Source organism: Lissotriton vulgaris, chromosome 8, assembly GCF_964263255.1.
Source record: "Lissotriton vulgaris chromosome 8, aLisVul1.2, whole genome shotgun sequence".
Lineage (NCBI taxonomy): Eukaryota > Metazoa > Chordata > Amphibia > Caudata > Salamandridae > Lissotriton > Lissotriton vulgaris.
In genome coordinates, this window is record NC_141696.1 from 226,758,425 (window position 1) to 226,771,329 (window position 12,905).

At 47.1% G+C, this 12,905-nt stretch overlaps 1 protein-coding gene across 1 annotated transcript in view; it reads left to right on the forward strand.

The window, feature by feature from the left end:
• SCAF4 (SR-related CTD associated factor 4) overlaps positions 1 to 12,905 on the forward strand; it is a 915,362-nt gene that overhangs the window by 55,613 nt on the left and 846,844 nt on the right. The window contains exon 2 of the mRNA XM_086934003.1: positions 12,016 to 12,099. Coding sequence (XP_086790129.1) covers positions 12,016 to 12,099 — 84 coding nt within the window. The remainder of the gene's footprint in view (positions 1 to 12,015; positions 12,100 to 12,905) is intronic.

Here is a 12,905-nt window from a genome sequence, read left to right on the forward strand (position 1 = left end):
TGGGTAGCTAGATACTTTTTTACTGCCTTTACAGGCTTTGCACCGTAAACATGGAAAGAAACCTTTTGCTTTAGATAATTTGATCGGTTGTGTCTTTGGGGAGAAATGGCTATGGACAAAGTGATCCGCCAGAGATTGACTACGTCGATAGGTAATCAACGGTTTCTCTGGAAGGACTTTTCTGAGCACCTGATCAGTGGTCAGGATGTACCAATTTTTAAAAAATATTTGCACTATTTTTCCTGCCTTAGTGCTGAAGTTAGTGATCATTCTAGTAGGCTCTTCCAACTTCTGAGTTGGTTTTACCACTAGGAGATCATTCCTGTATATTTTGGAGGCTTTCTCTTCAGCTTGCTTTAGTGTGTGTTTACTATATCCTCTGACTTGGAATCTTTTAATAGCCTCATCTTTCGCTGATGTAAATTCTGCTGTTGCTGTGCAGTTACGTTTTAAGCGTAAGAATTCGCCATAGGGAACGCTTTGGATCAAGCTCTTTGGATGATGGCTTGCTGCATGAAGCACAGCATTCCCCGCCGTGGGCTTTCTATATAGTTTTGTTTGGATCTTCTCAATTTCTATATAGACTTCCAGGTCTAGGTAACACACACTATTGTTGCTTATCATTAAGCGCAGAGATGTAGTCCTCAGCCGAGGCTCTATCCCCGCGCCAGATGACAAAGGGGTCATCAATATACCTCGTCCATAAGAGAATTTTGTCAGTCCAGTGGTCATTGGCCTCACCCCATGCCTCGTGCCTCTCCCACCAGCCCACAAATAAATTCGCGTAGCTGGGGGAGAAGCACAAGCCCATAGAAGTGCCCCTTGTCTGTTTGTAAAGTTCACCAGAGAAAAGAAAGATATTGTGATACAAACAAAATCTAATCATAGCTAGCAGCATAGAATTATGTTGACTAAATCTTTCGGGTTTTCTGTCTAAAAACCACTTTACTGCAGCTAAACCGTTTTCATGGGCAATGCATGTATAGAGATTAACAACGTCCAGTGTGATTAGGAGCATGCTTGGTTCCCAGGTGATATTGTCTATTTGCCTTAAGAAGTCCTGTGTATCCCTCACATAAGAGGGGAAGTCTTTCACAATTGGTGCTAAAAAGATGTCTATAAAACGTGAGGTGTTCTCTAGCAAACTCTCAATAGATGATACTATCGGGCGTCCTGGTGGCCTCTTGGAGTTCTTGTGGACTTTTGGCAAATGGTAAAACGTTGGTAGTACCGGTGCCTCACATTGTAGATATAGGAATTCATCCATATTGAGCATCCCGTCTTCTTTCCATTTTTCCAGCATCTTCTGGAAATCCATGGTGCTTTGTACATATTCTTGTCTTTTTATGATGGTATAGCACTCCGGGACCCTCAATTGTCTTAACGCTTTTTGCTCGTAGTATTCCTTAGAAAAGATCACGATATTTCCCCCCTTGTCAGAAGGTTTGATTTCTATGGGGGTATCTTTTTTAGGGATTTTATAGCTTCCCATTCTTTTCTCGAGATGTTTGAATTCCTCATGTCCATTTTTTCTTTTGCTAGTTTGTCCAAGTCAATTTGAATGGCTTCGTTAAAAACATCAATTGCATCATTGGGAGCAATCGGTAATTTTCTCGATTTTGTTTTTCATGTTACTCGGGTCACGTATTTGTGTGATGGCGGTGGTCTCCATTTGTGACCCAAGAATATACTCCTCAAAATTCTCATGTGACAGCATACTGATGTTAGGGGGTGTGTCAAGGAATTCATCCATATTTTCAAAATGATCTTCAGTTTTTTCACTTAAAAAACCATAGGTTTCAGGGGCACGTTATAGTTCGAAATATGAATGAATTTTAAAAACTTAGGAAAATCACTGGAAAAAAACATAGGTTTTAGGGAAAGTTGTAGTTAGTTGGACATTTCACTCGTACAAAACCAGAGAAATACCCCCGTTATAGTTAGTTCAACTAACTATAACTCGCGCCCCCTCAATGCACTGCTGATGACGTCACATATTACATCACTCATGACATGGTCAGTGACATCACTGATGACATCTCGAATGACCTCACTGACGACATCATCCAGTAACTGTGTTTCTGTAAAGTTTAAATTTGTTTAATATATATAGGGAAAGGCGTATTGAAGAACGAGTGGGTGTATAAGTGTCTGAATGGATGATTTAGTTGGTGCGTGACAAACTTTATAAGTGAGTGATTAACCGTATCTTACTGAATGCATGGGTTAGTGACTAACCTGTGTGAATGTCAGTATCCGTATGTCTGTTGGTGTGTGAGCAGCTGCATGGGTTTGCAAATAGCTACATGAGTGTCTATATGGGTTATTGATTGGTTGTCTGAGTATCTGTATGGGTGCCCGAGTGTGTGGGTGGGGTGTGTGTGACTGTGCATAGATGTGTGAGTGGGTGATTCACTGGGTGCATGGTTTCAAGAGTGCATCTGTGATGAACTGTATAGGTGTGTATGTATGGTTGTGTTGGTGAGTGAATGCATATCTCAGTTGTACATGTGTGAGTAACTACATAAGTAAAAGGCAGTATATATGTGTGTTGGAGTATATAAATGGCTATAAGTTAGTGTGTGTGATTGTGAGAGTGGCTGTATGGATGAGTGTGTGCTTGTATCAGGGATTGTATAAGAGCATAAGAATGTGCTAGTATTTGTATGAGTAATTGAGCTGGTGTGTATAACTGTATAGGTGAGTAAATGGCAGTGTGATTAATTATTTGCATGACTGACTAGGTTTGTGAGTACCTCTACAGATGAGTGACGGTGTGTGAGTGTCTATATAGGTGTATGAGTGCATATGATAGTCCTGTACTGAGTGACCATAAGTTTGAGTGTCTGTACGGGTGAGTGAGTGGATGTGTGTAAACCTAAGAATCAGTGAGTGGGTATGTAGTTATTGGTGTTGGGGTGTCTATGGTTTTGAGAATGGCAGTCTGCAATTTAGAGTGGGTGTATCGAAGGTTATATTAAGGTGTAAGAAGATGCATCAAATTACCACATGGATGATGTCATTTGAGATGTCATCAGTGATGTCACAGACCATGTCATGAGTGATGTAATATGTGACGTCATCAGCAGTGCAGTGCGGGGGCACGAGTTATAGTTAACTGAACTAACTATAACAGCAGAATTTCTCTGGTTTGTAAGAGTGAAATGTCCAACTAACTATAACTTGCCCTAAAAACTGTTTTTTTCAGCGAATTTCGAAGGTTTTTTAAATGCTAATTTCTAACTATAACATGTCTGAAACCTATGGTTTCTTAAGTGAATTTCAAAGGTTTTCTCAGCGAATTTCTAACAATGCCTACTGAGGTAGGACATGTGAGGAATGAAGAAAAAACGCACAAAGAAGCAAAAGAAATGCAGAAAGAAGCAACAGAAGTCCACAAAGACAAAAAAACTGCAGGAAGAAGCAAGACATGTGCAGAAAGAACCAACGAAGGAGCAGAAAAAGGCCTTGCTACAAAATCATCCTGTGCGCAGAACTTTTTCGTACGAGTACTGGTGGTAACTGACTGACTAACCAGGCCTAGAGCCAGTACTATGGTAAAACACTTGGAATACAGTGAAAACACCTACATACACTAGGGAGCAATGTGTTGGGGTACCCCTGTGATTAGCATGACCTCCTCTGTAAGACCCTAGTACATAATAGGGCAGGAGGATTAAAACTACCTCTTAAGTCAGAGGTGCAGAAATATACTACTTTAACTAGTAGTCGCGTTTGCAGAGTGGTGGCGAAAGGGTGCTGGGTGTCCAACCACCACCCCGGAATTCCGCTGCGTAGGACTTAAAGGAGGTACCAGGAGGGATTCTTGGCCCCCAAACTCCCTCAGGACTAATTTGGACTTAATCCCCCATCATTTAGTCTGCCATGAGGCACGTTTGCAGGGTGGTAGAGAAAGGGGGCCATGGCCTCCGAAGACATTTTAGCAATCCCACTGTGTGGGACTTACTGGAGGTAGCAAGAGGGGTAGTGCCGTGCGTAAAAACCTATCTTGGTGTTCATTTGGGCCATAAACCGTGCCTATCGTGAATATCAGTGTTCCCAGTCTAAGTCTGTAGGCCAGGAGCCTTCCCCTTTGTTCCACCAATTTGTGCAGTACCTCCCCCTTGAACGTTTTCGATAAGAGGATGGCCACCCCAGCCGTCTTAGTTGTGTTGGAAGAAAAGAATTGTGTGGGGAAATGGCGGGACCTCAATCTATGGCAATCGCTGGCCAGTAAGTGGGTGTATTGAAACAAACAGATGTCTGCCTGGGAGTGTTCCAATAGTGACAGTACAGCTCTCCTCTTCGTGGGATTGTTCAGCCCTTTAACATTCAGGGTAACTATTTTTAACTCTGCCATGGATGAGCGGAACCACCTTGGCTATGTGTGCAAATTAGGATGTGTGGCTGCTCGGGGACTGCCAAGTGAACGTGCGTATCTGGACCACTATCTGTAGATACCGTAAAAGCACTGGGCAGGGCAGCCCATAACTCACCCCCCTCAACATTCCCCAAACTCAACCCCCAACTGACCCTCCCCCTTCTGTCCCACAACTCGCCCTGAAACTCCTGATCAGACATTCTCCCCCCCCTTCATTCCCTCAGCACTCTTCCCCTCCTCCCAACACCTGCTCATTCCTACCCCCCAACAATCTCTGAAAATGGTCCCTGGAAGTCTTAACTTCCCAATCTTCCCTGGTTTGTAGTCCAAATAGTCCCAGACCTGCCCCTACTGGACAAGCCTGTGGTGAATTACCTTCGTGGGCGACCTACCACTAGCACTCCTCCCTCGCCTTCCCGCGCCCACCCCCTTCCCAGAGCCAGCTCCAACAGTAATGCATTGTCAATCTCCCCCCGGAGCCGCATTATGCGGTTAGCGCCACTTCATCTTCAGCCGTCGAGGTCTCGGTCGCCGTCCTAATTGCGTCTGCCATTCCTGCTCTGATCGTGGGCGAACCCGGTCTCTGTGGGGCACTCGGAGTCCTGCGCCTCGGGACCCCCCGCCAGCCTCCATTAGTTGAGTTCCTTCTCCGCGGCGTGGACGATTCCTCTTCCTCAGCTGTGATCCCTAGTACTGCACAAACGTCCTGAAGCGACCGCAGCTGATCCATCGGAAAATGAGGCGAAAAGGGTGCCCCCACGAGTAGGGCGTATCGTGGTGTCTCAGGAAGTCTGTCGCAATCTTAAACGCTTTGCGCTTCAGGAGCGTGGTCGCGGCCAGGTCCTGATACAGCGCAACTTGATGGCCTCTGAACGATATTGTCTGTTTCCTTCTTGCTTCGGACATGATCCGCTCCTTCAGCGGAAAGTCGGGGAGGAAAGCTAATACATCCGGCGGTGGCCCTGTTGCTCGCCGCTGCGGGCCCACTCTGTGAGCCCTGTCTATCTTGACGGGAAAATCTGCAGGTTCGCCTAGGATGGTACGGAACAGTTCCCGGACCCTAATGTTGTTCCGCCGCGATCTGTTTTCCAAATCTTCATTATGCAGCTGAAGATCAATGTGCTGGTCTCTGAGACGGAGTACCTCCTTTTGTAAGTGCGTAATCTCCTCTTCCTGTCTTTGCGTGGAGTTTTCAACTGTCTACCCTCTCCCCGAGTCCATCCACCTCCCTGCGTAGTTCCCGCACCTCACCTGCCACCTCTTTTTTAAGTTCTTGAAAGTCTTCCCTCAGTGTCCCGAAAAGTGATTCCAAAAAGGATCTGGTGACTGGGGGTTCTCCGCCGCTCCCTCCTTGAGAACCGCTAGCGCCACCTGACGGGGTTGAGGTCTTGTCTCCTTTACCAGGTGGTTTATTGAGCATTTCCGTGAGCGTGCGGTTGCTACCTTTGCCGCCCTTCTGCCTGGCCATCTTCCTTACCGCCCTGCAGCCCGTGTGTTGTCAGCAGGAGGCTCCAGCTAATTTATCATTGGTCCAGGTCGATACCTCTGGTGCGAGTCTTCTGGGTCCACCCTGGTGGTTATTGCGACACTAGGTCAAATCCTCAAAAGGCCCCAACTAGCTACGTGTCAGGAATGAGTCAGTATCGGCATTAGGTGCTCTGATTGCTCCTGATGCGAGCAGCAGTACGGCCCGGGCTTACTGACCGCCCGGCCTGGCCGCCCAGCGGGAGCACCGCTGTATCAGCAGCCTCCGGTGCTATATCATGCTTCACCAGTGTTCCAACTTCCCAGATCAGGTGCAAGGCCTCAGATACTCGGGACCAGACTGCTACTGCCTGAACGTGTGCCACGCTATTCACAGTCCTCCTCCTCTCCTCCAATGTCTGTTCTCCCAGGTGGAGCTCTACGCTACTCCGTTCCTGTTCCCAGGCTACGTCTCCTTCCTGGCAGTGTGCTAGTTGCTAGACGGCGCGTTGCCTGCCACTCCACCCCGGTGTTTTATGTCGCAAACTTACGCTCTATTCAAGCAGTCCGTCACTCCTACGAGGGCTCCGAACCCCAGCACCCTCACCCAGCCCGCACCTCACCTCCTCTGTCGAAGCCGTTGTGGCAGGGGGAAGCCGTGTCCAGGGCCCCGTACCAAGCTGCCCGTCTCTGATTTTCGGGCCTGCTTCACTCCGGTCCCCAGGGGTGTTCTGCAGGGCACCAGGTGACTTCCATTACGGCGACTGAGTACTCAAGGGGAGTCCCTTCCGGCCTCGTCTCCGCTCTCCGGATGAGTGTGTCTGGACCGGCTATGCTTCACAGGTCTGGCGCCATTGCAGTGCCAGTTCCACCCCAGCGTCGCGTTCCGCGGACTCTGTCTCCTTTGCAGGGCAATCCGCAATGTTCCTGGGCACTCTGCTCCTTCTCTGTCACCCTGAGATGCTCCTCACCGTTTCCGCCGGTTCGGGGGGGGAAATCATACCCCGGGCTCGGTCCCGTCGCAGTACGGCCTCTAGTCCCCTGATCGGTACCGCTTCGGCTTTAGGTGCAGTTCCGTGATCGGTAGTGACCTCCCTGGCAGAGTGCGACACCTCTCCGGCGCTGTCTCTCCGGCGCACTCAACTTCTGGCCAACTCTTCCTAGGCTGCAGCCGCGGCCTCGCGTAGTCCCTGGGGCGGGACCAGGTCTCCTCTGCCACCCGGAGGCCGGTCAGCGGTCCCCGCGCTCAGGCTCACCGTTCCGGCGGGTCGCCGGTGTTTCTCCGCTCCTCCCGGGACCTTCTGCCAACTCTCGCCACTGCACTAGCGCTGCCTCGCTAGCTCTCCGGGCCTGCGCCTCCTCCCGGTCCGGCTGCAACCTCGGCCTCGAGTAGTCTCGGGGGCGGGCCCGGGGTTCACGGCACCGCCCAGGGGTCGAACAGTACACCTCGGTCTCCGGCCGCCGGCTCTGTGGGTCGTCTTCGGGTACCTCAGCCTCCGCAGGTCCTCTTCCGTGGCCCACTGGGTCTGCGCCACTACCAGTCAAACCTCCAGGCGGCCTCGCTCCACCTCCGCTGCTTAGGGAGCCCGTGGGTCAGCTCGCCTCTCTGGACGCTTCGATCGGCGGGGAAACCGGAGCTCACCCAGCTGTGTCCAGGGGCTGTCCAGACCACACTCGGTCCCCCTAGCTGATTGGGGGGAGAGAAAGGCGAGAATTCAGGGCTCAGGGCCTTGGCGGGCGCGGGAGCTCGGGAGGAACACGTCCGTTCACTCCGCCATCCTGGCCACGCCCCCCCTATTTTTAATATTTTTAAGTGCCAAGGTACCCACAGAGAGTACATGGGCTGGAAACTCGACCACTCTAGTTCCTCAGACCATAATGGTTCACTGAACCCAAGGGTGTTTATTTCCAAACAACTCTTCTTAATAAACCCACACTGATGCCGGTGTTGGATTTATTAAAACATGCCTGACGTGGTCTCCGACTGGCTTTAGGCAGCTTGCCACCACCATACATTTTTCAGGACCCCTGGGGTGAGAGCCTTTTCTCTCTGAGGTCAGAAACAAAGCCCATCCTGGAAATAGGTGTCACACCGACTCCCCAAGGCAGACACAGTGCTTGAGAGTGAAGCTTCAAAGGCCTTGCCACCTTTGTAATGCAACCCCAGCATCTGCTGCTAGCGACAGATTGCAGCCACTAGTTCAAATCCCTACTTTTGGTATGAGAACCGATAGGTAAACGAAGAGTAGAAGGTGTGCCCCCTCCTTTGCCAATTCCGCCCCTCAGGTGCTGGAGGCAAAGTGAATCACAGTTTTCAGGGCCCACCATCTTGAAGACTTATCTGATCAGGGCAAGGATTATGCCCCTCTCCCACAGGAGGGTGGCACAATAGAGGGTGTGGACACCCCAGGCGAGGGACCCATTAGCCCCTACCTGTCACTCCTCTGTAATTCCCCTAAATCTAGTACTTTGGTGTCACCCGCCGGACCCTGAAATCAGATTCCTGTTGACCTTAGTAGAGTCTGACACTAAAGAGTCACACCAGGAGGGAAGACTGCAGAAACCAACTGACGTGGCACCAGACCTACAGGCCTGTCTACAGAACTTGACGATCCTGTGCCATGACAATCTGTCCTGCTGCCCAGTGACCTCCAAACTGCAGAGAACAGCAGACCTGTTCAAGAAGAAACCAACTTTAAGAGAAAAAGAACTACACCCAATGCCCACAGCCCCGTGTCGAAGTGGCCCACCGGTCATGCGAGGTTCCCCAGCGATTCTGAATTAGAGTCCACCCATCGGCTGACCCCTGCCAGACTTTATCCCCCTGCCTGCAGCCTCAATCCGAAGACTCCTCCCTGACCGCAACCTGCCTGGTAAGCTTTTGCCGTCACCAAAGGGCACCCCTACACCTGGAACACTTTGGGAACTTGGCCAACAGTATCCTTACGCCCCCAGCATCACTAATTATTAGGGCAGTTGTGGGGTTTGTTCGTCCAGCCTCCTGGCATGGAGCCTTTCTTTAAAACCGATCTCCCCCATTGATTTGCATTGGGAGCCCGAGGCTGTGTTGGCACTCAGCTGCCCCTGTGCCGCTGAGGGTGTAAGTTTAGTGCTGCCTTGTGGCCCCTCACTGTACTTACCTTAACTTTACCAGATCAGCCCGTAACACTGCTTTACTCTCCTGTGAGCAGTACATCTTCAACTACGCCCATTCTCCATTGATTATCATTGGACGCGTGACCCTGAATTTGACATCTTCACCCGTTACCCTCTGTGCCGCTGGTGGTGTATTCTTTGTACTGATTTGAACCTTGCCTGGTGTTGACCTGAAATCCCAAAAACTATATTTGTAAGTTGTGTGCTTAGCTTCAAAAACTGTATTTGTGTTTTCCTCCCTTAATTTAACATTGCTGAACTGCAAAATTGCACTGTCTCCACTTTTACAAGTGAAAACTATTTATATTGAAAAATGTGCTTACTTTTGAATGTACATCTTGGTCTTGAAATCTTTATATAAGCACATTTTTATACAATTGGTGTGGATCTCCTTTTTGAGTAGTGTCATTTATTGGTTATTGGTTTCTGTGTAGACCCCTTACAATCTGGCTTTAGGAAAGGATGCAGCACTAAAACCGCCATGCTAAACATTGTTGACGACCTTCACCACTCACTTGACCATGGCGAATCTAGCCTTCTGATCCCCCCCTGATCTCTCTGCAGCGTTTGATACTGTTAACCACTCTGCTCTACTAAATGTTCTTAGAGATCGATTCGGACTGAATGGCACACCACATAAATGGTTCGTCTCATACCTACAACACAGTTCTCAACAAATCAAAATCAAAAATTGCCTATCTAACCCTACCTCCCTCTCCTTAGGAGTTCCGCAAGGATCCGTCCTCTCTCCCTCTCTCTTTAACCTTTTCATGGAACCCCTCACACTCATTCTTAAACAAGCCGGGATCAACTACCATCTCTACGCCGATGACACACAACTCTATTATAAAATTAAAACTCATGCTGACATCCTTCACCTCAACAACACTCATCAAGATTCAAGCCTGGTTCAACATTAACCAACTCAAACTCAACCCTAAAAAAACTGAGATTATTCTTTTTTCCCCTAAAAATAACCAGCTCCCCATTCAGAATTGGATCTCTGACCTTAATGCCCTCAACTGCTCCTTATCTTTGTCCTCCTCTGTCAAATCACTAGGGATCTCCCTTGACAACCTCCTTACACTCAAGGTACACATCAACAATTCCGCTAAAGGAGCCCTCTTCACTCTCCGCCACCTTAATAAAATCAAGCCCTTCATCCCTATCGATGATTTCAAACTAGCAGTTCAATCCCTTGTTCTTTCTCGCATCGACTATGGAAATGCCATTCTCACCGGAATTCCCCAAGATCCACCTAGCACCTCTTAAATCTGTGCTTCACCTTGCAGCTAGACTTACCACAGACTGCAAGCGATTCGACCACATCTCCCCTGCCCTTAAAACCCTTAAATGGCTCCCTATAGAAGGTAGGTCCACTTACAAAACAGCCTGCATCACACACAAAATTCTCCATCAAAACAGACCGACCTACCTCACTAACAAACTCACTAAAGCCGGTTGCTCCCGTTCCCTGAGAAGTACTAACACCTTCCTTATCATCCCCCCCCTTTTCTAAAAAAGAAACCACCCAGTCACGATCCTTTTCCGGCAACACTCCTTGCTCTTGGAATGCCCTTCCAACTGACCTTCGCTGCAACCCTTCCTACTCTAGCTTCAAAAAAGATCTCAAACTACATCTCCTCAAATACTGGGGACCCTAATCCCTATCTGTTCTCGTCCACTGGCCACATCTGTCCGAACCTTGATACATCCGCCCTCTCTTTATCAGCCTTACTTGCCCTTCCTCCCGTCACTTCCCCCTCCCTATTTACCACCTTCACGTTCCTTGCACACCCCCTTCCCTTGTCCACCCCCAACCCTAATAACCCTCCTACCCCCCCCCCCCCATTTCTACCCCTCCCTCTCCAACCTTACTGACCACCATCCTCCCCATCCTGACTGATTTCCGGCTCTCTTTTCAAATTTGTGCCTTATATTTTTACTTATGTTATTTTCATATATTGATGCTATGTATGTTCCCTGTCTTTTTGACCTTCATGTCTTAAAAAAAAATGTAAAGCGCTCTGATACTCCTGGGTCCAGCCAGCACTATAGAAAACCTCTAAATAAATAAATATTATAGATGTCTTACTCTCCTCTGTGTTAGGCCTAAGGCTGATCGCTCCCACTACCACAAGTAGAGCACTTTGGGTTTACATTGAGCCCTGTACACTTCAGGGGGCATCTCTGGACTCTTTGCTCAATATAACCACTCAGTGGTATGTAATTTTGGAAGTACTGAAAGTGTCTTCAAATCCATCAATATAGTTTGGGCCAGCTCTTTAAAAGCGAGTCGCCCTACTTTTCAGAACTGTGATATTTCCATAATGTTTGAACAGGTAAAAGTATATTTTGGTTTTATATATAAAATAGTTTTAATGTTGTAGCCAGTACAGTACGTTGGGTGAATTTTAAATCTGAAGTTTCCCTTAACTTTCATTGTTGAATTGTGTGAGTAGTGGAGTGCTCCATGTTAGACAGTTAAGCTGGTACACCTGATATTAATGATGATGTAAAAGCACAGATAACAAAGTAGCAGCTGAAGACCTTTCTGAAACTGAGCTGCTGGTTGCTGCCTGGATATGACAGGAATTTAATATTGTTCAATGGGTGACAGATCCCCAAAAAGTTTCACATGCCACTTTCTGTTGAGGGTAGTCTTTTTAAATGACTACTAAATTAAGCTGCTGGTAATAGTCCAAATAATACATATAGTGCATTTTCTAGTTGTTTCCCCCAGCTCGAGATTACTGGGAGTAGATCTTGCGAAGGAATACAGCATTAACACATTTTTGCAGTAAATTGTATTTCCCTGTTGCGTTGTGGCTCTTAGTGTAACTGTGCCATGAACCTATTTACTAATATTTTAGTATTACTCAAGTAATTCATATAGTAGTGTTTTGCAATTAAAGGTTTTGCTAGTGGTAACAAGAAAATAAACACTAATCTGATCAATTATGGTGTTTTTTACTATCTACAGCACTGACCAATGTACAACTTTTTTTCTTTAGCTTTTTTCACTTATGGATATGAAGCCTCCTATATCTCGAGCAAAGATGATTCAAATCACTAAAGCTGCTATTAAAGCCATTAAGGTAGTATTACGATTTTTCGTTGAAAAGTATTTGCACAGTTATTGTTGTGTTTTCAGTTACAAAGGTTATCTTAATTTATGATTGTTTGAAAATAAAATATCTGTTTCAAAAGGTTGCATATTTTTCTGCAATTCAACTTTGCTTGGCAAAACGGAAATTACTGCTCTGAGCTTTGATTGCTAAGCCTTTGATATTTCTTTCCCTTTACTCCATCACCCAAAACACGTATGCCATTTTATTTTGAATCCTATATGTTAGTGCTTGCAAATGCAATTTTAAATCCGGCTGGTGGTGATTATTTCCACGTGAACTTTTGGCACACACAGCAATGTGAAAAAGATCATATACCTTAAAATGCTAAGGATAGTGGAAGTCACACTACACACCATATGATCCTAAGGTTATAAGTGCATAACACACATTACCTTCAGAATTAATATAAGAATACTAATTAGACACATGTCTATTCTAGATGCCACCTATTTTACGGTACTGATATGATCTTTGAAAGTTTTAGAATGTAATGCTGATTTGCCCTGAATAGTGAATGATTGAAACAAATGAGACATATTCAAATCTTTTCACGGCGCTTGAGGCCTGATTCTCCCCCAATGTCCTTTTTAGGTCGAGGTACCGATATTTAATGACTCTTAGTAGTACGATTAGTCCCGCCTCTGTTTTTGCCTCTCTCCCATTGGCTGGCTTCCTAAACGGAGGCCAGCCATTGGAAGAGAGAGCTATCCCTCCGAATAGGCTCCGTCCTTTTCGGATTTGGAGGTGTGTTCGGTGTTCTTCTTTCCACTTTT